This window comes from Callospermophilus lateralis, chromosome 2, assembly GCF_048772815.1.
Source record: "Callospermophilus lateralis isolate mCalLat2 chromosome 2, mCalLat2.hap1, whole genome shotgun sequence".
Lineage (NCBI taxonomy): Eukaryota > Metazoa > Chordata > Mammalia > Rodentia > Sciuridae > Callospermophilus > Callospermophilus lateralis.
In genome coordinates, this window is record NC_135306.1 from 690,017 (window position 1) to 714,942 (window position 24,926).

Below are 24,926 nucleotides of genomic sequence, written 5' to 3' on the forward strand. Positions count from 1 at the left end.
CTCAATACAGAGGTGACATCTGCTCTGGGGTTGGAATAAGAAGGCAAACTGTCCACTACATGAGACAGAACATTCTGAGAATGCAAAGTTTCAAAACATTCTCTCCCAAGTACTCTCTCAAGAAGGGACTCAAGGTAATGCCACTAAGACAAGAGGGAGCCAGACACGTGTGCCCCCGCAGGAGAGAGATGAGACGCGTCTGAAGAGACCCACAAAGACACCAACTCCCATCAGTTATAGGTGAGTTTACAGCAAGTACATAGAAAACAAAAAATGGAACACATGGTATTCTTAACTCTGAGGGGAGATGTATTTTAAGTGATTCCAGAAAGGAAATGGAATTAGGCATCCCACCTGCTCTGCTGTGAACACTTCAGCATCCCAGGTGCTGCTAAACCAGATCACAGACAGCCCAGACTGAGGCAGGCACGGAGCATAGCAGAAGGGGGACCGAGGCAGTGCCACATGGGAAGGCAAGAAACAAGAGGAGAATGCACGTCTTTTGGTAGGAGGAAAACACTAGGAGAAACCAGGAGACCAGAGGTTGTCTGGGGGCATGCCTTAAACGCACTGCCATTCTGAGACAGACACCAGAGTCACCCTGCTTCCCCCATCCCCACCCTACCCACCATGCAAAGGGCAACGGCCATCTCTGTGGTCAGAAGGCAGTGGTCATCCTGGGGGAAGTGTGAGGAGGTTCAGAACAGATGCACTTCTCTGTCCTAAAAGTTGAAGAGGCAAAGATGCTTCCAGCCAGGGTGCTGGCAGCTCTGCCTGATGCCTTTCTCCTAGGACAGGCAGTGTCCCAACTCCCCAGAGAGCCTGGGGCCACCCAAAGAACCAAAAGTGGGGCTACCCTCCAGGTACGGGCTGACCATGAGTCCCAGCTTTCCAGCAGAAAACACGGAAAGAATTGAAGCAGGTCACAACTCACTGATGTTCCAGTTGGGTTGCCAAAGGCCAACATAGCTGCAAAGGGACAAAGTCCAAGAGCCACAGCCCTGGAAACCAGCACTCAATGGTGCTCACAGGTATGGGGCAGGCACAGGCCAGAAGATGCCTCCTTGACATGGGGAAGACGGTGAGCTCAAGGTAAAATATAAACCCACAGGACTATCTGCCAGCACAGCACCCAACTCAATAAGGTGACTCTGGACTAGTGATCCTCTATGGGGGCAATTTTGCACACCCAAACTCCCAGCAACATTTGGCAATTTGTGGGGACATTTGTGATTATAACTAGGGAAAGTAACTGCACCTGATAGATGGAGACCAGAGATGCTGTTAAACATTCAACATCCAACAGGAAGCACCTCCCCATGACAAAGAATTATTTGACCCAAAAGATCAACAATGCTAAAGTTTGAACCCACTGTCAAGAGAAGAAACAATCATCAAAGAAAGATTTGGGGGACCCAAATGCTGGATTTTAGCCTGGGAATCTAAAAGAAGCCAATGTAAATGAAATAAATACATAATAACAAAGAGTTCAATACAGTCAACCCCAATCTCAACCCCAAATCTAAAGAAGCCAATGTAAATGAAATAAATACATAATAACAAAGAGTTCAATACAGTCAACCCCAATCTCAACCCCAAATGCTCCAAAATACAAAACTTTTTGAGCACCAATAACTCTTTTGACTTCCACCATGTGCAAATTACGCTTCCACACACCTGAGTGAAAAACAGTCAAGAGAGAAAGGAGTTACACAAGAGAATCAGCTTCTGGCCAATGCTGAGATAGACTTAGCACCAAAGAAGATCAACACCTTTCATGGAAGACAACTAACCTGGGCAACTTATTGTGACCTCATTTCAAAATCAAAACTGAAAAGGTCTGGGGATGTAGCTCAGTGATAGGTTGCCCCAGGTTCAATCTCTAGTACCACTAAAATAAATAAAGAAAAAACAATAAACTTATCATATTAATATAAAGAACACATTTTAATATAAAACTGTTTCCTGAAGCATTGTTTAAAAAATTTTGGGGGGGCTGGGGATGTGGCTCAAGCAGTAGTGTGCTCGCCTGGCATGCATGCGGCCCGGGTTCGATCCTCAGCACCACATACAAACAAAGATGTTGTGTCCACCGAAAACTAAAAAATAAATATTAAAATTCTCTCTCTCTCTCTCTCTCTCTCTCTCTCTCTCTCTCTCTCTCTCTCTCTCCCTCCCTCCCTCCCTCCCTCTCTTTAAAAAAAAAAAAAAAAAAAATTTATTTTGAAGGGCCCAGGACAAAACTCAGGGCCTTGCACATGCTAAGGAGATGCTTTACCACACACACTCTGCCCTCCCAAACATCACAAATTTTAATGAATACCACTGTCTTCTATTATTTGCAAAATTCTTTAATATCTAGTTTAATAAAAGATGAGGGATTCTTGGGCTGGGGATGTGGCTCAAGCGGTAGCACGCTCGCCTGGCATGCTTGTGGCCCGGGTTCGATCCTCAGCACCACATACAAACAAAGATGTTGTGTCCACCGAAAACTAAAAAAAATAAATAAATATTAAAATTCTCTCTCTCTCTCTTAAAAAAAAAAAAGATGAGGGATTCTCATATCTGCTTCTGCAGTCACAGAGCAGATAATTGTGGATAATCTTTTCATAAGTGATGGTTTCTTAAGGATCTATTGCAACATGGAATTTCTCCATGACCAATGCACTTCTAGTTGCTCACACTTGGAACCAATCTTTTACCCTGAATGATTGAATGACATTGGAAATTGCTGAGGACATAGCTCAGTGGCAGAGCATCCCTGGATTTGATCCCAACACGGGGGTGGGGGGTGGGGGATGGGGGATGGAATGGGGGGACATAGTACAACACACAAGACAAGACATATAGCCTCTTAGTGTCATCAAGGAAAACAGTTCTGACCTCACAGACCCTGCCCCATCAACAGGAAGAGGATCCAATATGGGTCAACGTGGGGCTATCTGAACTTCAACAATAACACAAAGAATTACACCCATCAAACATTACTAAATTCATGAGTTCATAATGATTGCAAAAGGAAGAACTGGTCAACTTTAGAAGCTGATAGAAAACAATTCAGTACCTCAAGGACTGGCAAACAAAAGGCCTGCCTTGCCTCTGGGAGGTGCTGCTGGGTAAAGAGGCAGCAGAGACATTTCAGCCAATAAATGCAAGATAACCCACAGATTCAGGAGAGCACCATTCTGAAACCTCCCACACATCAAAAACACAGGCATTAGGCATCAACAGCTGCTAACACCAGAGAAAGGGAGACAAGCAACTATGTGGGGCCTGGTCTTGGGCCAATGCCTCCATGGTCATGCAAAGGGATTGAGCTAAATCTGTTCCATCTCCTTATCAAGCTGCAGTTTTGCCAAAAAATACAGAGGGACCTACTGAACTGTGATCTGAGTGTGGGATTCACAGGTCCAGAAGGGAGGAACCTTGAGGGTCTGACAGCCTGGGTGGGTGGGGAGAGAGTCAAGTTCTATTTCTTGACCTTGATTTCGATGGTGCTTCCAGAACTCACCTGAGATGAACTGGCTAAGCCTGACATTTGCTTTGTGGTTTTCTAGATCTAATTTTACATCAAACGCAGAAAAGACCATAAGTTCATAAGATGCTAAAGGGAGAAGGGAGGGGCGGCAAACCAAGCCCACTGCACACCACCAGAGGCTGTCGGAGCCCTGTGCCTTACTCTGAGAAGAAAGACGTAGCCAGGCATCCTGCCTGGTATGAAACTAGCCTAGCAGACGAGGGAAAAATGGGCTGTACTAAAGACTTCCCATAGCAGGACAATGAAGGAAAATCCGCCATTCTGCTGGTGGAGGCAGAAGCAAGCGAGGGCCTGGGTTGAGCCACATCACCTTCTCACTGTAGAAAGCTCCTCTTACAATGCAGTTAAGGGCTCTGAAGAGTTTGAGCATGACAAAAACGTGGCAAGTTGCACCTGTGAGGAGCGGCGGGTGAGAACTGCAGAGCCACCACAGCCTGGGAGAAGCCAACAAGCGCTGGTCTCTTCCTCTGGCAAGACACAGACTAAGAACTTGGAGGCGAACACTAACCAAAAAAAGGCCAGCTCTGGCACCAGGACATGTTTGTGATATCCTCCCTAACCCAGGGGTTTTCATGTGGTTCCAGGGCCAGAAGCATTAGCAGAAACGGCACATTTCTAGAGAAGCGAGATCAGCCCGAAGTGAGAACCAGCCAGATCCATGGACCAGGAACTTTGGCTATGTGCAGAGGAGTCAGAAAAGGGCCACCAAGTGAGTTTCCAACAGCTCAGCCAATGCTGGCCCCTCACAACATGGGGCAACACTGGCTGGCCTCTGAACAGGCCCATTCCTGCTGCTCTTTCCCTGGGGCCAGGGACCTGGACAGGGGGCTGCCTGGCCTCTGTGCCCTGATCTGTGAGCACAAGGAGATCGCAGGCCCTACACATGGAATGGCTCAGGCAGCACCCTGCATAGAGACATGCTATGAGCTGCTTTGCTATCAACACTTCATTTGTTTCTAAAACTTACAGCTAAGACTCAAACTTCAGCCAATGAGAGAATCTCCAAAGAGGAGGGCTAGAAGACAGGACCAAGGCACCATGTCTGACCTCATCCATCCCCTAGAAGGCATAGGCCTGGGACGGGGGACCTCTCCTGGCCTCATGCCAACAAACTCTCTGCTCAGCCCTTCCCCACAGCTACCCACTGCTAAGTGGCTCCACGGGCTGAAAGAAATCTTGCCAAACAGCTGTGGAGAAATTCTCAGAAAAGGCATTCCCTCTTCACACTGCCTATTCTTCCTCTTCTCTTCTGGTCGGAGCAAGGGAGAAAGCGGCAGTGAAACCTTCTCAGTGTCTGAGTCATAGATGGCAGGGGGGAAGTAACTCAATTTCACAAAACTGTTTGTCTTAACCTGTCTTGCCAGGAACCACCATCCTGGGCAGCAGGATATCCTGCTGGTGTGACTCTCCTGCCTCCACCTGCTCACTTATGAAATCACAGCACAGCAGGAAAGACCCCCCACAAAGGCCCAAAAGAAGCCACTTTTATTCAGTGCGCCTACCAACCCCCTTTTTAACAAACTCTGGGCCTGCATGGTCCTGTACTAACCCCCAGGATCTACTAGAGGTTTCAAACCGCGCTTCCCAATGCCACCAACTGGGAGCCACAATCTGGAATTTAATGGGAGCTCTGTGCTTTCTGGGGCATGACAGACCAACATTGCTTTGTAGTGAAAATAAACTTGCTTACTTGGTGGTCCACACTTTCGGTAGCCATGCACTGGTTGTTGGCCAGGGTGGTGATCTCACGGCTCTTGGGGGTCTCCATCCGGCAGCTGCAGAGAGGCACTTCCTGGAGGCCGTCAGTCTCGAGCACATCCGGACCGCTAGCCAGCCCTAAGTCACATAGACACATGTCAGCCAGGGCAACCCTGACTTTCCAGGGGCTGTCCAGAGAGCAGCTCATCTTCACAGGACCTCACGCATGGGAGCAGAAGCAGCATGGCTCACAGCAGTGCTCTCAGCAGGAAGTGCAGGAGGCCCCTTGACACCCACCCCTGAATAGCACCAGGAGCCACCTGTGCCTCTCCCACTGCCTGCCACCTGCCAGGTCCCAAGAAAAATGTGTCAATCCATGTTCTTGGGCCCATGCCCATGGTCAACAGGAGAGGCTGCATCATCATCAGCCACTCCCAAATCTTTTGGTTTTCACACAAAGAAATATCCACTACATGTTGAGACCTTGTGTTCCTCACTTGGTTTTTAAAATACCACCACAAAAAATTAAATTTGGAAGCCTTCAATAATGATTTAGTTATCACATAGAATATTATTCACCTATCACCATAGTCCAAAGAGCCCATTTATTAGCTGAAGAAAGAAAGAATTGAGGAAAACGAGGAAATAAACTAAATGACAATCAGAGCAAAGAAGGCTGCTAATGGCAACAGCACTTATCACTAATAGAGAAGAGGCTGATGTGGAGTGGTTCCTGCCTCCCCTGGCCAGGGGCAAGGTAGCCTAGAAAGCAGAAACTGGCCCCTCTAAAAGAGGAAGGGCAGAGGGTGGAAGCTGCCAGGAAGACCCTCAAGTCTGGCTAGCCGTTGCAGGGTTGGTTGCTTCCAATGGGATCCAGCCACCCAGCCTGTCCTGTCTTGTGAGACGGTTAAAGCTGATATTAGAAGGTGGGCCAATGTTTTAAACACTACTCCCTTTATTAAAAATAATTAACTCTTGTACTCATGACTAAAAATAACTGTCAAAGTGAATGAAAATGAAGACCTGGCCTAAGGAATCCCTGAGGGGACAGAGCCACCTGGGCCTTGACTGCGTGCAGACATAATGAAACTGGGCTGTGTCTTCTGAACTTCTGTACTGCAGAAAAATGAAGCTCCAGCTCCACTGGTCATAAACCAAAACCAAGGGCTGCACAAGTGGCTTACCAGAAGGCAGAGTGAATAACTCAACCTGGCACTCCCTCTGCAGAGCCCTGAGCCCCTCCCTCTTCAGAGCTGCCAGATTCCACTATTCAAACGAGCTCTTCAGAAGAGTGTTCTTGCCTCAGTTTCCCTCCAGCAGTACCATGTTGAGTAGAGGATGTGCCTTCCCCCATGAAGCTGCTCACTGTCTCTGGTGCTTACTAGTAATCAATCTGATTTGGTGGCAGCCAGGAGGGAGTTCAGGCCCCTGCACGGGGTCCATGAATGAGAAACAGCCTACACCACAGGTCTCTGAGAAGAAAGGAGATCAGGACACATCACCTCCTGCTGCCTGGTTCCCAGCTCAGCCTCTGGATCACCCACGCCCAAAAGATCAGGAAATGTGAGACAAGGCTCAAGTTGGATTCACTGTATGTTTAAAACCTTAAGCGCCTTTGAGATGATCCTGACCAGCAACATGGCTTTAAAAATGAGGAAACAGGCAAAATGCACGAAGAAGCGTCTGGATAACTGTCCTCTGACCATGCTGTGCCCGCATGGCTGAGGCGGCTGAGGTGAGATGAAGAAGCACAGGTCATGCCTGACATGTTCTTGGGCTTGGGAGTACACTCCAATCCCCAGCAGTAAGGACTGCAGGCCTTCAAGAGAAAGCAGATGTGGCTCCCAGCCCTCCCACTGAGCTTTGATCTGGTTATCTGCTGAGGTCATCAGTCACCCAACTCACCTCAACACACTTGAGAGCAAAGAGGATGAGAAAAGAAGCCAATGACTACAGAGATTTCTGACCTCAAAACAAAGATTCTCTCCTGAATGGCCTCCTGCTCCCACTGGCCAGCTCCTGAGGCCTCCTGACCTGCCTGAGACCTGGCTCTGCCACCACTCAGGTGTCCCTACTCCACACTAGAGCATGAGAACTATGAGCAACACTGCTTGTCTCTTCAAGGTGTTGCTCTCTGGACCAAAGGTATAGGAAACAGGTGTTTTATTTTGTTGTAGGACACTCCTAAGGACATTAGCTTAGTGCCAGCTAGAGGGCAGGCTCCAGCCACTGGTTTCAAAGATCTTTATAGCACATTATTCAAAGTCAGGTCACCCATGTGTCCTGAGACACGGCCAGGGTGGAAGGGCATCTTTTCTTTAGGGATTCTGCAAAGAAATGTGTCTGGCTCAGGGTAGAGAACACTGCTAGACTCCTTGCAACCTGATTTTGAATGAGGCGTCAACTACTTTATTCTAAGAGGGTTCCCAAGCTCTATGACTCTTGAGTGCTGAGAGTGACCTGACAAACAAATTCTGAACATCTGCCAGTCCACCTTTAAGGGATACATTTAATCACATTTTCTATTAAAATCCAGTAGGGGGCATCAGGCTAATCCAGAGAATGAGACCAGTAAACGAAGAGCAAGATGGTGCAGTTATCACTACATCAACATTCACCTTCCGATTGGGAGGACAGAATCCCTTTGACACGGAGATCCAGTGAGTCCAGAGAAACTTCCATATATCCCGAGCTGTCTCCCGGAGCTGTCTGCTCGGAGCTTCCTGGAGATGGCTTACACACCTCGGAACCTACACATAGAAGGCACACACCATGAGAATGTGCAACAGCCACCCACTGACAGCACCTGGGCAAGAGGCCAGTCCCTAAGACAGGGCTGACCCTGAGAGACCCATCCAACCCTAACCACAATGCCAATTGCCTGGGCCACTCCAGTTACACTACTGCTTTTCTCCTCTGTCTGGCGTTTTTCTCATCCCCAGCCAGATCCACCTGAATGTGGAAGGAAACTGCATCAAGGCACTCGCATACTAACATAGTTACCTCTGTGACTACACCAGGTGGATAAAAACTGTTAAATAATCAGGAAAATGAATACAAGTGTGGTGTACATTCCATAAATTACTTTAAAATAAGACAGAAAAATCCAACTGGCACAAGTGAAAGACCAACTGATGACCATGTGTGCAGAGTGACAGGGATCGGCACTAGCTAGAGGCTCTGGCTTGCTCACTGTCCTGACTGACACACAGAAGTTCCACAGGAAGGTTAGTGTCAGCCCCACCAGGCACAAGGTCTGTGAAGCAAAGCTCTCACTAAAGGCAAGAAAATCGAGGCATGCCAAGGAAGACCACTGCAGAGATGGGCTGGTGCCACTGGTTTTGCAACATGCCCCTTGCCCTTGAGGACACAGGATGGCAGCAGGAGTATGTCGGCCTGTCCCGGCTTCCCAGGAGGCCTTAGAGGGACACGCAAAGCTGAATACTTGGCACTGTACAGACATTTCACTGGGAAGCCTAAGAAGAGAGTGCGTTTACAATGGATATCTAACACCAGCAAGAGGTGAAGGACCATGCTTCACACAAGCTTCTAACCTCATCAAGTGGAAATAAATGAACCACTAATAAAGAGAGACTTTTCATTCACATTGTATTCTGTATCCTAGACCTTAGATAGAAAAGTAAACTACTTTGAAAAATCACCAATTTGAAGAACATAAATAGTCTTCATATAATTTAAACACTTAAAGATATAACAACTCCTGTGTGAGTAAACATTAGGCATACATTTTACCTTTCACAGCCAAGATGACAAAACCCAAAACTTCTACCCCCCAAGAACAACCTTTCTTCTTGGAGCTACAAATAGTAGGTCAGCCAATAGCAAAAAAACAAATCAGTGTTCTGATGATCCCAAGTGAAAACAGAAGGAAACACAAATGAAGGAGCAGATGAGCTCAGAGAGAGGCACTCAAGTATAGCACCATAAAACCCCCATGTCCCTCCCCACCTCAGGGCTGCCTCCGGGACATAGGGGCAGTGAGCCTCTTGCATGTCAGGGGAAGCTACAAGCACAGCTGAATGAGGGAAAGAGCTAAGTGCTGCAACCCTGAGGAGTGGCACAGAGAGAACACACAAGTAAGCGGGACAGAGTAGAAAGCCCAGAGTAGCCCCCTCATTCAATATCCACCAATATTCCCAGGAAACCCAATAGGGCAGGCTGCACCCTGCTCCGAGGGACTCGCGCTCCACAGCACAGCTGCGCCTGGCCTCCCAGGACTCCACTTTATACAGCACTAATTTGCCCAGAGCAGCTCCATTTAGAGTTAAGTGTGGAGGTGGAATGACTCCACCTTGTTCAAGTCAACAGCCACCTTCTGCCCAGCACCACCCTAAAGAAAAACCAGGCCCCTGCGCTCATCAAACACACCAGACCAAACACAGCAACCCCCTCGCCCAAGACCCACGGAAGGAGGTGCACCCTGAGACTGGGCACGATGGCATGCACCAACCCATCATCAGCCAGTCAGTCGGAATGCACCATGACATTAACTGGAAAATCTCCAGCTCCCTGTCCCTGTCCCCCAGCTCAGCTCCATCTCCTTGGCTTTGAAAGCATCTGTCTTCAGGACCCTGGCCTAGAGTCAGTCCTGTGCTCCGACAGCTCTGTACCCTGAACAAGCTCTTCAGCCTACTCTGCACCTGCCCTCTGCCCTCATTCAGTGCCACCTCCAGAAACCTGTGGCCACCTTATCCTTGCTCAGCCTTTCTGCAACCTAAAAATCCCGCCATGTGTAAGTGTGACTTGAGTATTACAGAGATGAGTGGTTATGGTTAGAATAAAAGAACCCGCAACTGCCGGGCTCATGAGCACTCAGAGAACGGCCACGGATGAAAGTGGGGTAGCACGTGAATTCACTGTTACTCAGGAAGTTCTGCCTCCGTGGAAAGACACTTGCACTCGACAAAAGAAAAGTCATCTAGCAGAATACAACAGTCACCAGAATGGCAATATGTAAATCAAAGGTTGTGCAACTGATGTGATTCTGCAATCTGTATATGGGGTAAAAATGGGAGCTCATATCCCACTTGAATCAAAGTGTGAAATATGATATATCAAGAACTATGTAATGTTTTGAACAACCTACAATAAAAATTAATTAAAAAAAAAAAAAAAGAAAAAAAAGAAAAGTCATCTGGACTGAAGGTGCACATCAGCTGCCCATCCATAAGAGGCAGCTGGGCTCTTCATGTCACCATGTTCAAACATTGCCTTAAAATGCACCAGAACTATCTGTGAGTACTTCAACTGCACAACTTCATGAGAAAATACAGGACAAGATCCTGATGAACTGAGTTAGTCAAAGATCTTTTTGTCCCCTTCTTTTTTTCTCTCCTTGGTACTGGGGATTGAACCCAAGGATGTAGCTTTACCATTGAGCTACATCCCCAACCCTTTTATAAGTCAAAGATTTCTCAATGCACGAAAAGCATGAATAAGAATTAATAAATTAGACTTCAACAAAAAATTTTAACTGTTGCTCTGACCCTAAACAGACTAGGTACAAATGTATACAAAACATCCATCTGATTAGACATCTATCTAAAATACTTAAAGACCTTTTACAACTCAGAAGAAAACCACCCTGATTTTGAAAGACAACAAAAGATACACACACACACTTCGCAAAAGGAAATGTACAAAGGCTAAAAGGTGCGACCTCATTATTCATCAGTAAAAGCAAACAACTGTAAAGAGACACCCTGAACACCTCCTAGAACCACTGAAATTAAACAGACCAACCCTAACAAGTGCTGGTAAGCACAGAGAGGAGTGGAACCCTCCAGTACTTTTGTGGGGATGTGAAGCAGGACCTGTGCTTTAAAAAATAGCTGAGCAAACAGCACAACCCAGTCACACCTCTGCTCGAGACCCCTCTGAGACACCATCCACTGCAGCTTCCCTGAGAGCCCAAACTCGGAGAGCCGAGTGTACCCACAAAACAGTGGTTAGCCACAGCTTGCACGTAGTGGGACGCTTCTCAGCAATGACAGGGACAGACCACTGACATGTGCAGCGGTAGCCCTCTGCAACAATTGTGCTGAAAGGAGTCATAAGGGAAAAGCCCACACGGAGCAATTCCATTCACACAGAATTCTACCAAGTGCTAATGCATCAGCAGCACAGGGCAGATCAGGGTACATGGGAACAGGAAAAGAGCCTGGGGAAGGGACAAGATCTTGATGGCAGCAGGGCACACAGGGAACCTGGGGTGGAGAGAACCCAGGTAATGTGAGGGCTCCACGGTTGTACACACATTAACTCATTAAACAATGGTTTAGCTATGTATGTTTTATGGTATGCCAGTCCACATAAATGAAGTTATTTTTTTTTAAAAAAAAGAACATTGACCTTGGCAATGACCCTGTGGCCTCATTCACTCAACAATCACTGCCAGAACAGGGGTGCTGCCACAAAGCCTGAAGCTGCCATGCAGACCAGGCACAGCCACACAGGTGGCTACATAATCACAGATCTCCCTCCTTCAAGCAGCGTGGGAAACATCTATAGGCCACAGGTTGCTAGTCACCCTGTGTAGGTGCCGAATGAAAGATCACCTCAGCTTAGCATTCAGCAATGAAGCCAAGATCAGCAAGTTTGTCCAGAGAAGACCAAGTGAAGGGCACTAAGTTTCTCTGATGAGGTCATTTGAAACATTTGTCAACAGTGGATCCTCCTTTCAAATAAAATCCTATGCAGAGCCCCAGCCCAAGGCCTGCCACTTGGCCCGGAGATGCCCACGCAGGTGCAGGGGCCACGGGGCCACTGCGCTTACCAAGCGCACCACAGGGCTTCTTTCTATTTCTCCTCCTCCTTTTCCGAGCCGGCTTGATCCAGGGGCTCTCAGTCTTTCCTCTCCTCTTGAGAAATTTCTTCTTGATGCTCGATTCAGAACTCTGGAGGACCAAAGGGCAGGAACGTCAGAAGCAAAGCAGGGGAGCTCTCAAGAGCAAAAAGGACTAGGAGTTGTCTGCCTGTAAAATAAAATACTTGCTATGTCTTGATTCTTCTTTTAGCAGATTCACTTCACTTCTAGACATTCTTCTGGGTCACATTCTAAAGATACCCACGCTGTTCCCTAAACATCTCTCCAAGCTCAGTCCTTTTAGAGGCAAAAAAGCCAAGAAACCTAAAATGGAACTCATAACTCTTATTGAATTTCACACAAAGGAAAGGAATAGATTGGAAAATCCTACCCAGGAACTAAGTAAATAAGCTCAGTAGGAGAATACACTTTCCACCACGTGTCCATTCGTCCTGCTCATGAGAAAAGAAACAATGCTCAGAGTGCCTGGACTCCAAGTCACAAGCCAGTTAAAGACACAGGGAGATGCCTGAGCATCTTTTCCTAAGATCTGGATGCAGGAAGGGCATTCAACCTCCTGGAATTACAACTGGCACATAGCACAGACTCCTAGCCCTGACTGACACAGGGGAGGGATAAGACACAATGGCAGCATAGGGTCTCATCACCCTCCTTCCTGTGGACACAGGCAGACACTTGAGAACGCTGTGCTCAACACATGGGAAAAAACACACTGCACAGCATGCCAGCCATTCAGACAGACTGACACATGTCCTGCCACAGCCATGTGCAGGAGCCCCAGGGTCTGGGGACTGTGCTGGGGATCATCTTGACTGCACACACCCGTGCTTGTCCAGTGTCCCTCCCTTTTAACAGCCCTTGCTCCACCCTGCAATCCAGCATAGCAAAGTTTCCAAAAGAACTATAAATACTACACTCGAAAGTTTGCCACTACCCTGATCCTGCTCCTTCCACCCATCACCCAAAAAACACATGTCCATGCCACACCTAACAGTCTATGTGTGTTTTATTTCCTTCACTGGGCAGCAGGCTGATGCCGTGGGCCACTCCTTCCCTCTTCAGAGCTGTTCATAGGTCATGTGCCCCAAACCCCCAGGCTTTCTCCCACAGCAGAGCCCTCCCCTTCAGGATCTCATGGGCTGTTGCCTCCTGTGCACAGTGCTCACACACAGGGTTTCCCGAGGCTCCATTCTAGGGCCTCAGCACATTTCCCCATTTCTAAGCTTCTCCACTCCCTGAACCCTCAGGGTCTGCTTCCGTCACTTGGCTACCTGCTGGGCATAAGAGACCTCACTGTGGGCAGAATAGAGCCCTGTTCCCTCCTGTCCCTCACTGTGTTACAACTAACCCACCAGAGTCCTGTCCATGCTCTGTCAAAACACCTCAAATCAAATGCTCCCTTCACCCTCACAGCAGCCACTGTAGCAGGATCCCACACCATGTGCCATACCACTTGCATGGTACAACCAGCACGTGGACTCGCACACCCTTCCCTCAGCCTGGAGATCAGCACTGACTCTGCACAGGCAGGACAAGCCTATACCAGGCCTGGCCTATTGCTATACCAAAAAAGGCTGCACGGCCCCTGGGCTCTGCCTGGCACCGCATTATGACTGTGTGGGTCTCTTCACCTATTCTCCCCAGAGCAGGACCTCTGCCTGCCTGTGCCAAGCCCCAGTACCAGAACAGGCTGACTCTCAGCAAACAGGGCAACTACAGCGTCTCTTGCACCTCCTCCACTGCACACAGGCCATGTGCTGGATTACCAGGTCAGACTCGTCTCCGCCGTCCTCGTCCTCCCCAGTATCAGCCGACTCCTGCTCCTCCTCTGACTCGCCATCCATCTGAGCAGCCAAAGAGCCAGGCGGGGGCGTGGGGGGGTTGAAAAAAACCAAAAACAAAAACCAATTAGTTTCTTTAATGGCAGACAAATGAATTGGAAACAGACTTTTAAAAATACATCAGCAGTGCATGCTGGAGGCACACGCAGGAAAGATCCCATCGTCTGTCCATTGTCCAAGTGGGCTGCCTCTCTGGCTTTGGCCAAGGGGTATCCAGCCTGAGTTTCCACTCCTGCTCCTTGTCAGTGTCTCCATATCATGATGGGAAGGCGACACTCTCTGTGCACACGGAACTCAAAACACGGCAGGTATCCATAAAAAGGAAGATAAGAGCTGGGGTTGTGGCTCAGAGGTAGAGTGCTCTCCTAGCACATAAGGAGCTCTGGATTCGATCCTCAGCACCACATGAAAATAAAATAAAGGTACTGTGTCCATCTACAACTAAAACAAAATATTAGGGGGGTGGTGCAAAACTTAAAAAGTGAAAGCATTCTCAAGAGGCCACAATATAATACACAACCAGGTCTACACTGACAATCCTAGTCCAATCCCCGGAGCCACAACTACCGTGCTGCCTCACTCCTTCCAACAAGTGTGCTGCCACACATGGCCTGCAGCTTCACATCAGAACAGAGATACCTTGTTTTCCTGCTGAGCTGAGTGACACTGGCCATGCATCAATACATGTCTGTTGCAAAGGCACTAAAACATGTGGGCATCCATCCAGCTCTTGCCCACCCACTTCCCAAGGTGGCTATGGCCTCCTGCATACTGACTGCATGCTCTGTGGCCTGGTGATTTCACTGTACCCTACCCTCTAAATCAGAAATGTCTTCCAGGACAAACACACAGATGGGAGAAATGTAGAACCTCTGGGTCACCTCCCTGACTATGACCATCCACCAACAGTGTGCACAGAGGAACCACCAATCTTTCAACAGACTCTCACCGATGCTTAGATTTCACTTCCCCATACACAACAGGACCTGAGTCTTCTGTAACTTCTTAGTACTTTTCTATTTCTTCTACTGCATCTTGCATGCTCCATCTTCAGCCCATTTTCAGACTTGGACCTGGTTTTCTTATTGTAAAATTTACTTTTTATAAAGTATGTTATCAACATTTTTCATACCAAGATTTTTCCATCTTGCATTCCTAAACCTTTCAAAATTCCTCCCAAATTCTGTAAAGTCCAAAAAGCTTCTAAACCACATGATCAGGTTAGTCACAGAAACAACCCACCTTCTCAGTACCAATTTGTTTTAGTCAGTTTCTTCGCTGCTGTGACCAAAAGACTCAATTAGAGGATTAAAAAGTTATTTGGGGGCTCACAGTTTTAGACGTCTCAGTCTATAGATGGCTGACTGCATTCCTCGGGGCCTGACATGAGGCAGAATATCATGGCAGAAGTGTGTAGCAGAGGAAAGCAGCTGAGGACATGGCACCACGAAGCTGAGAGAAGCAATCACAGCTCATATTTTAGGTGTTGATATTGTGGTTTGCCTCCCCCAGTCTTGGTCCTTAAAGATCCACACTGACATATCTGCCAAGCACTGACAGACAAGACTGACCCACAGCTGGTCACTGCTCACTACTATTTGGACGTGTGTACTGTTTTACTTAGAAAAGTTTAAAAGTGCCTCTAGGCATTTGCCAATTTTGCTGATAATGCTGACGTCTCATTCTCTAAGCGCTTGTGACAGCCACACAAGGAAACAGGTGTTTACATCCTGCTCACATGAAGTTCAGCTCAGCAGCTATGGTAGTTTTCAGCTGATCTTCCAGGACTTACAGAAAGATGACCACATTCCCAGAAACTCTTTTCTCTTGTTCTTTTAAATACTGATGTTTCTTTCTGGCTCTTCCCTACAGCATCAGCCAGAACAGCCGGTGCTGTTGTGCCCACATCAAGAGATGAAAGCAGCTATCCCACCTTCATTTTACAACTGATAACAGAAATGCTTTGACTTTTCACCAATAAATATAACCATTTTTGTAGTGTTCTGACATGTTAAGTCAGTTTTTTTTTTTTAAACAATGAATTTTATTTTAATTCATTGGTCAGGACTAGCCCTTGCCCAGCCGCCAGTCAACTCCTGCCAGCCCTCTACCCAGGAACACACGACTGTGGGGATATGACCCAGTTATGAGTTCGGCCTAAGAGCTGCAAAGGTTCAGCTCTCCCCAATCAGCACCCAGAATGGTGGCTGCACCCCACTGTCAGTCCTTGTGATTAGTGTCCAATCCAAGGGAAGAGACAAGGTCACCAACTTTTCAGGGAAAATGCAAGCCACTATACATACGAAGGCTCACTGCCAGGTCAAAGAACACCTACAAAATGACTTTTTCAAAGGACAAATGACCCAGTAGATGAATGGCTGAGACTTGAACAGGCATTTCAAAAAGGCATCCAAACTGCAAGTTGACATACAAAAAAGGACTCAACCTTCTTGGGAATCAGAAAAGTGAAATTAAAACTATACTGCATTAGCGCTTTACACTCACCACTCAAGAGACAGCTGGCAGCACTGCCAACTGGTGCAGCCACCCTAGAGGAAAACCTGCACGCAGAGTCCATGGGTGTAATGAAGCACAGACTCCACTCCCAGTGTACACCAGGGGTCACCCATGCACAGGGTGCTGCTGGCACTGCCATATGGAATAGCCCTCCCTGGAAACAACCCAAACACTATGGCCTTGGGACCCCATACTCTGAAAAAATGACTGAGAACTATGGAGAGCTTTTATTAACATGGGTTACATCTACTAACCTTTACTGCAGTAGAAATTTAGGCTGACAATGTTCAAACTACAAGGACACAGGTAATTAGCTGCCCAAGCAAAGACAGCAACATGGCCACTCCCCTGAAGGAGACGGAGGAACAGACATCTCAGCAATTTTGAGGTAACAGTTTTGATCCTGTAGATCTCCTTACAGAGCCTCAGAGACCCCACAGTCCAACTGGAAGACCACTGTTGTATGATGACAAAAATTAACAAACAACATAAAAACCCAAAACACAATAATATTGAATAAAATAAGTCATATTTTAAAAATGTAAGCACGCATACTATATGATTTTATTTATAAAGAACAAAACCAAAAAATCCAATCCTTCAGTGGGAGCACACAGACAGGGATCCCTTATGGAGGGTCAGGGAGGCTATGGAAGTGGTGGTGAGAGCCAAGGTTTTGACCTAGGTGAGGTCGCACAGGTATGTCACACTTCAGTAATGACAGCAGTACAGCTGTCCTATGCGCAGGTGCAGAGTAATCTCCCAAATTCAAAGAATAGAAAGCTGAACTCAATAAAATGCTACTAACCTATCAGCTATTATCCATTCTGAGACAAAGCCTTGCCATGTTGCCCAGGCTCAAGAAATCTTCCTGCCTCAGCCTACAGATTTGCTGGCACCTGGCTTAAAATACTTTTCAAACGCATACATATCTGACCTGCAAACTCAGTCACTCCTGCTAACAGATATCCCTGGGAGAGAAGCCTGGCCTTCCGTGGTCATTGCCATTTCAGCACACAACTGCATCTGACTCAGGGTTCATTCAGCACGCCTGTACTTTGAGTCCTGTGCAAAGGTAGCCTACAGCTCAGCTTCAGAACAAGCTAAAGAGCTTCATTCTGCCTTTGTCCTCTGGAAGGGTTTACACAATAAAACTTCTACCGATTATGTCTGTGGAGATTTACTCCTGCCATCTTGCTTTCCAATGACCATATTTTCTTCTTGGTTCTTTTTGTTCAAGCTTCAAAGTTATTTAATTTTTAATTTCATTTCAATACCTAAATTACTCAGGGTTACTCAGTATCTAGATCCTCTGGAAGACAAATACCTCAACCAAAGATGAAATCCAGAAATACTCAAACTCACATGCCATCTGGTATAGAATTCAGCTGGCATTTTAAATCAGCAGGAGAAGGAAATGTCAAGCAATAAATGGAGTGAAAACTCTGGCCCAGCTATTCTGAGGGAAGCCCTGGGTCCCTAACCTCGTGTCTTATTCTAAAAGCTCTATTGAGATATAATTTATTTAAAAAAAGATATAATTTATACACCATAAACTTCACCTGCATTGAGTGTATCTACCCCACATTTTATCACAATAAAATTCTGAATCAAATATTTGTACAGAATGAATGAAATCAAAGAAGTATTAGACGATAGCTTATGACAATTTTTTTAAAACCAATAGTGAAAAAGATCAGTTTATCATAGTTAGAACACAGAATCTGGAAGTCCTAAAGAAACGGACTAGTGCCTGTGAGCTCAGACATCTGACAAGACACCAAGGAAACAGACCACTCCAAACTTGCTTAGGCTCCTAGGACTGCACCTCTAAGCGATGAGCACCCCAGCAGAAAGGTGAGCAAAGCATACCTAGCAGGTGTTTTCTAAAACAACAAGTCAACAGCCACCAAATGTGTGAGAAGCTGCTCACTCTCAACAGTGTAACACTAGCATTCCAACGACGCAGATTAGCTGGGGAAGATGAGAAAAACCATGCCTCTCAGATTACTGCAGCTAGAAGTATATATTACTCCAAAGGATATTCAACAAAGTGTTGCCTAAAACAGGAAAATGATCAAATCCATAGAGAAGGCTGGGTTCAATCCCTGATACCAAAAGGGGGCGCAGGAGAAAGACAGTCAAATCCACAGCATGGAGTGTGAGGCAGGAGTGAAAACACTTCTCTGCACAGAATTGGGAGTGTGCATTACACACAACCCCTTTGCAGAGGGGAGTAAGTGCTGGCCAGGGTCAGGATCACAAAACACACCAGAGCTACCGCACAATGGGATTATGATACTATTTTTTCCTTCCTTATACTTCACTATAGGGGAAAAAAATGTAACAAGTATTTACAATAAATAATTTTTAAAATCCCTTTACATCTCTAATATTAACATTTTCCACCAAATTTACTTTTGAATAATTAAGAGCCGGAAGTAACATTTTAAATTTGCTCTAAAACCTGTAAAAAAGGAATAAAAATAATTTATAAAAATGAGTCTAAAATTGAAGGAAAAATAAGAAAGGACACCAGGTGCAGTGATGCATGTCTGTAATCCCAGCAGCTTGAGAGGCTGAGGCAGGAGGATCACAAATTCAAAGCCAGCCTCAGAAACAAGGACCTAAGCAACTCAGTGAGACCCTGTCTCTAAAAAAATAAATAAATAAATAAATAAATAAAAAGGGCTGGGGATGTGGCTCAGTGGTTAAGCACCCCTGGGTTCAATTCCTGAAACCTAAGTAAATTAATTAATAAAGAAGAAGAAAAGACATGCCCCAAATTCTGACAGATGAAAGTGCTTGGTACTGATGGAGTACATAGCTAAGCAACAAAATGATACCTCTAAAATAAGTCACTGAACAGTATCACCTGCAAATGCTGTGCCTAATGCTGGCCTAGGATAATTCACCAGACAGAGGCTTCATCTTAAATGAAGATGGAGAACCTCTGCTAAAGATTCTGCAAAGAAGTCTGACATATTTGAATAACACACCACTAATGTTTAGGCAGTCTGATTCTCAGCCTCCCAAATGCTGCTCCTAGTAAGCATGTCACTTCTAACTTATCCCTCTCAGAACTGAAAGAACATAAAATTTATGCCTAAACCTCAAAGCTTGCTCACAAATTCTATCTCTAAGAACTTGCCAAGCTGGCATCAGCAGCAACCCCAGATGGTTTCCTGGAGCACCCAGACAGTTCCCTGGAGCACCCACAGAAGGTTCCTAGGAACACCTGCAGATAGTTCCCAGAAGCATTCCAGACTGATCCCAGGAGTACCCTCAGATCACCCGCAGGAGAACTCATCAATGGTGCCATGCCTACCAAGGGGAGCAATATGGCTGAGACAAGACTGTCCAGTGCTCATCCTCAAAGGACTTGGAATAAATGGTCTATAAAGAAAGCATGCCTCACATCCCTGAGGAGCAGAACTATGTACCATTCCACAGGCCGCTCAGGGACCCTTGGACACACACTCTGCAAGGAGGGCAGAGGCTTCAACCTGCACGAGCATGATAGCCCCAGCACGGAGAGTGTTTAGGATAGAATGAGGCCAGCCATGAAAAGATATCAGTCAAAATCAGCTGCTGAGCATGGTGGTACACAGACATAATTTCAGCAACTTGGGAGGCAGAGACAGGAGCATCACAAGTTTGGGGTCAGTCTCAGGAAACTTAGTGAGACACTGTCCACCCTGCCCCCTAAAAATTATTATAAGCAGACATTGAGGGCACACAGAAGGTCACTGATTAATGCTTCAGATTATTATATTCTTTTTCTATCTTACCCACCCCCAATACCAGTAGTGGGGACTGAATCCAGGGGTGTTCTACCACTAAGCTACGTTCTCAGCCTTTATTTTTTATTTTGAGATAGGATCTTGCTAAGTTGCCCAGGCTCGCCTAGAACTTGTGATTCTCCTGCTTCAGCCTCCTGAGGTGCTGGAATTACAGGCATGCACCACTACACCCAGCTTCCAGCTGGATTATTGATATTGTTATTCTTGCCAACCTGGAACTTAAGAAGAAGCTCGCGAGGCTTTATGTCAATGATGCTGTACAGGAAGAAAAACATTCCTAAGATGAAAATAAATGAATAATTCCAGGGAAATAAAATATAAAACTCAAAGCCAAAAGTATATAGGAGCCAGGATCAAGAGTTCAAAGCCAGCCTCACCAACAGCAATGAACTAAGCAACTCAGTTGAGACCCTATCTCTAAATAAAATACAAAATAGGGCTGGGATGTGGCTCAGTGGTTGAGTGCCCCTGAGTTCAATCTCTGGTATCAAAAAAAAAAGTAAATAGGAAAAAAAAAAGTTTTTATGAATAAAAAGTATGCAGGACATTTCATGCAGGCCCAGAGCACCCCAAGTGCTGACTCTTGGAACCTATGGCCAGCTCTGGGATTCCTTTCATCTGCAACACCATCCAAACACGGTCCTACCTTTGGGGCCCGGTCAGTCTCAGACATGCTCTCTTTAGAAGTCCTGCTATCCTCTGGGGGAAATGCAGCAGCCTGCTCAGCTCCATGGTCCTCATCCTCCTCAAGCTCATCAGAGTCATCCTCTTCTGAGTCCATCTCCAAGCTCTCTCCATTCACATGAAGGTTGCTGTCGCCCAAGGCCTTTTCACCCTGGAACACACAGGTGTACAGTGCTCAAGGACAACCGCAGCAGTCACCAACAGGCCTGCCAGCTCCCACATGAGCCTCAGTAATCATGGGAGATGGAGGGCCTGCTGGGCCAGGATGGACACGGCAGTGGTGCCCACTCATGGTGCATCTCAGGTGACAGGAAATGAAGAACCAACCAACTGGGCCAGGGACGCAGGAGTGGCATCCACCCATTGTGCACCTCAGGTGATGGGAGGCGAAGAACCTGCTGGACCAAGGACCCAAAAGTGGTGCCCACCTACTGTGTGACTTAGGTCATGGGAGGGGAAGGACCTGCTGGGACAGGGATACAACGGTGATGCCCAGTGCCTGAAGCCTGGCTGGTGGGAGACAGGGTGAGAAGAGGGAGGAAGGTGGGTCTTCAACAACCCACCTAGGCATAGAGGCCGTGCCCTACAGCAGAGGGATCAAAGGAAGGTCATGCAAATTACTGACAACCTCACAGGATGCTCCTTGGCCAAGGAAGCCCTGAACAGAGATGCAAATTCAAGCACTTACGGTACACAGCACACACGTCCCTCTTACCTTGGAGCCCACAGTGGAATGAGTTAGACTCTTAAACATCTCAATCACCGTCCTCTGCTTTAAGACTTTGGTCTTTTTCTTAGGAACCAGGCTGTAGGTTCCCATCCTTCGTTTTTTCTTCCGAGATACTGCAGCTGCTAAAACAAAAGGCAAGCAAGCTAAAAAAAAAAAAAGTCAAAAGGGGACAAAAGAGGAAAAGAAATACCATTCAAATGTTTTTAGAGGTAGGAGATAGTTTATAAAATCTGATTACCACAGTCAGCAGCAAATCCCATGGCACCAGGCACACTTCTTATGGACTGACACAGGATGACTTTTCCCTGCTTGTTATAAACTGCAGAGAAAGGCAAAGCACTTTCCAGATCAGATTTCCTTCAGAATGAAACCCTGAGCAGACACTGCCATCCCACCTTGCAGGAAGGAAACCACTAGCCACTAGAAGCAGGATCCTGAGACACTCCTACAGTCTACCCCTAGGTCCTGCCCCTCCATCAAATGAGGAACAGTGTGTGCAGCAGGAAGAGCACAGGACTGAGAAGAGCCTCAATCTCACAACCCATCACTGGGCCAGGCCAGGCCAGTCTTCCTAGAATGCTAAGACCTTTCCCACAGTGAGAAGCAGGTATCATCCCTAAAGCTCTGGACCTCACTGGGACCCACCCCCAACAACCCCAGAACAAGAGGGAAAGATGGGCCCTAGAGCAACGTCACCACCTATAGACAACTCTGGGGCCTGGGCAGTGGTTTTCAAGCAAGAGGTAACAGCAAGGAAATGAAGTGAGGACTCAGGGACCCCAGAAACCCTTCTAACACAGCTCCAGGTCAAAGTATTTCATACAAGATTCTCTGCAATATATGTGTCTGTGTGTGTGCATGTAAAAATTTTGTTATACTGAAGATGTACAACTTTCCTCTTGTCACAATTCACTAAGAGATAGCCAAACAAATACAGACAGCATTCTCACTGCATCAGGCACTAAAAGTCACCTAGAGATGACACACTGTATGAAAGAATGTGCAGAGGTCACACACAAAAACTGTGTCACCTTATTCCAGGGCCTTGAACAACATGGACTCTGGTTCCCACCAGGGAGGCAAGGTTCCTGGAACCAATCCCTCATGAATACCAAGAGCCAACTCTATATACTTCCTCACTAGGGTTTTTTCTTAATGGACTACAGTAGCCCATCGTGACTACAGTAGCCCATCGTAACAGACCAGGTTGTTACTGTTTCAGTCAGGCTGGCTCTTCATAGTCTGTGACAGCTGACGAGCTACAACAGTGAATGTCAGGACTGAGACCTTACTGACTCAAAAGTCCAAACCACCTGTCCCTAGGAAGAGTTTGCCGACTCCCAAGATTACTTCAGCGTGAGGAAAGAGGAGAAAAAGATGCCTGGGAATCAAAGTCGGCTGGAAGGAGCGTATGAGGACATCTGAGGGCCTTCCTCAAATGGCAGGTGAAACACATGTTGTGAAGAACAGAATTCAATGCCCCAGAGCAGCACAGAAATGTCTGCAAAGAACCTCTGGAAATGAAGGATCTACTGAGCACGTCAACATTCCCAAAGAGGAAACTGAACTACAACAAGGGGGCAACCTTGGTACAGCAGGGGCTTCAAAGTGTCCAACTTGGGGGTCCAGGCCCAAAGATCCAGAAAGGTCAGGGCCAAGAAAGACGCTCAGGGAAGGTTAGCATTTAGGATCTGTAGGGCTCAAGGGACCCTTGGGAAGAGATCTGAAGTCCAGACTGCCTTAGACAGGACCAGAGTACGAGGAGCATCAGATCAAGAGCCCAGGGAAAGAACTCACAGAACTGATCACTTCTCAGGATGCTCTGGGAGGTACATCCACACACAGGTAAGCAAGGAAATACCCACGAAGTGGGGAGGGATGGGGAGGCCGCCCAGCTGCTGCACCACGAGGCTGGGCTGCTGGGGTACAGCCAGCATGCTTCAGGAAGGAGACAGGCTTGACGGGAAAGAGCAAACACACAGAGAAGAGGCTCCCCCAAAACCTCTACAGCTGCTTCTGTAGCCTGAAATTGACTTTTTCCTTTAAGTCTCAGAAGAGCCGGACTGCCCATCATCCTGGGGGAAGGACTCACAGCCCATGCCCTACGAGGCAGAGCCACCTTCCTCCTTCCTACTTGTCCATGGGCTCCCATGGTGAGTCCAGGCCGTTCTGGGCTCTACCTGCCTCCAGAGAGTCCAGCACCCGACACTCACTCCTCTCTGGGAGTGCTCAGAGGTAAAGGACTACAGGGTGCAGTGGGAGCGCTGGATGGAAAATGATCCCTAATTTCTGTTTAGGGTGGAGATTTAAGCTGAATGATATAAATTCTCCCACCCACTTCTACTTTTGTGGTGTGTCATAACATTGGCTACCTCACCAGCTCTAAGTGAGCAACCTGGTGGCACTAAGCTTGCTCACACTTCTAAGCATCCTTCACCACCATCCACTCTTTACAGTGTGTCCCATACAATGCATACTCCCCCCTCCCCTCCCAGCCACCAGCACCCTCCATTCTACTTTCTGTGATTTCAGGTAAGGGACGTCAGGGGAGTGGAGTCACCACAGTACTCGTGCTCTGGTGCCTGATGGCCTCAGTTCACGCTGCAGAGCACCCTTCCTTTGTGAAGCTGAGCAGTGTTCCACCCTGTGGACGGGCCACACTCTGCTGCTCCCTTCCCCACCAAAGGGCGCGGGCTCTCTGGCTGCTTCCACCGTTTGGCTCTAGTGATAATGCTGTGACACACTGAAGACACTGAAGACCCTGTCTTCAGTTCCTCGGGGTATATCCAGAGTGGAACTGCTGGATCATGTGGTGATTCTACATTTAGTTTTCCCACAGCGGCTGTGTGGCTTTTCACTCCCAGCAACAGTGCACATGCTCTCCAACACACGCTCTTCTGGTGTCTTGCCTGGATGGGAGCCGTCCTGGTGGGTGGAGGTGGCATCTCATGGTAGTCTTGGTTTTCATTTCCCTCATGAGTAGCCACGTTGAGCATCTCTTTCTGCCTATTGGCCGTCTGCACATCTCCTTGAAGAGACGTCTGCTCAAGTCCCTTGCCCATTTTTGAGTCAGGTTTTCTGCTCTTTTGTTGCCAGGGAGTTGCAGGGCTTCTTTTTACCATCTGGAGAGTAGTCCTTGTCACACATAAGGTTCCAGATGTTTCATCCTGTTCTGTGGAATGGCCTTTTACTGTTAGGAGTAAGGAATCAAATCAGTACATAGGCAGTTAGTTGCCTTTTGACACGTGGAACTTTTTAAGTTCTCACA

At 47.1% G+C, this 24,926-nt stretch overlaps 1 protein-coding gene across 13 annotated transcripts in view; it reads right to left on the reverse strand.

The window, feature by feature from the left end:
• Nucleotides 1–24,926, reverse strand: part of Ehmt1 (euchromatic histone lysine methyltransferase 1) — a 157,191-nt gene that overhangs the window by 47,247 nt on the left and 85,018 nt on the right. For 9 of the 13 annotated variants that reach the window (XM_077108758.1, XM_077108753.1, XM_077108751.1 and 6 more), the window contains 7 exons: nucleotides 21,897–21,977; nucleotides 21,644–21,780; nucleotides 20,891–21,079; nucleotides 13,850–13,927; nucleotides 12,033–12,153; nucleotides 7,855–7,986; nucleotides 5,229–5,374 (listed from right to left, as the gene is read on the reverse strand). In XM_077108758.1, the coding sequence (XP_076964873.1) occupies nucleotides 5,229–5,374; nucleotides 7,855–7,986; nucleotides 12,033–12,153; nucleotides 13,850–13,927; nucleotides 20,891–21,079; nucleotides 21,644–21,780; nucleotides 21,897–21,977 (884 nt within the window). The remainder of the gene's footprint in view (nucleotides 1–5,228; nucleotides 5,375–7,854; nucleotides 7,987–12,032; nucleotides 12,154–13,849; nucleotides 13,928–20,890; nucleotides 21,080–21,643; nucleotides 21,781–21,896; nucleotides 21,978–24,926) is intronic. The other 4 variants (XM_077108757.1, XM_076844989.2, XM_076844987.2 and 1 more) reach the window with 4 other exon arrangements.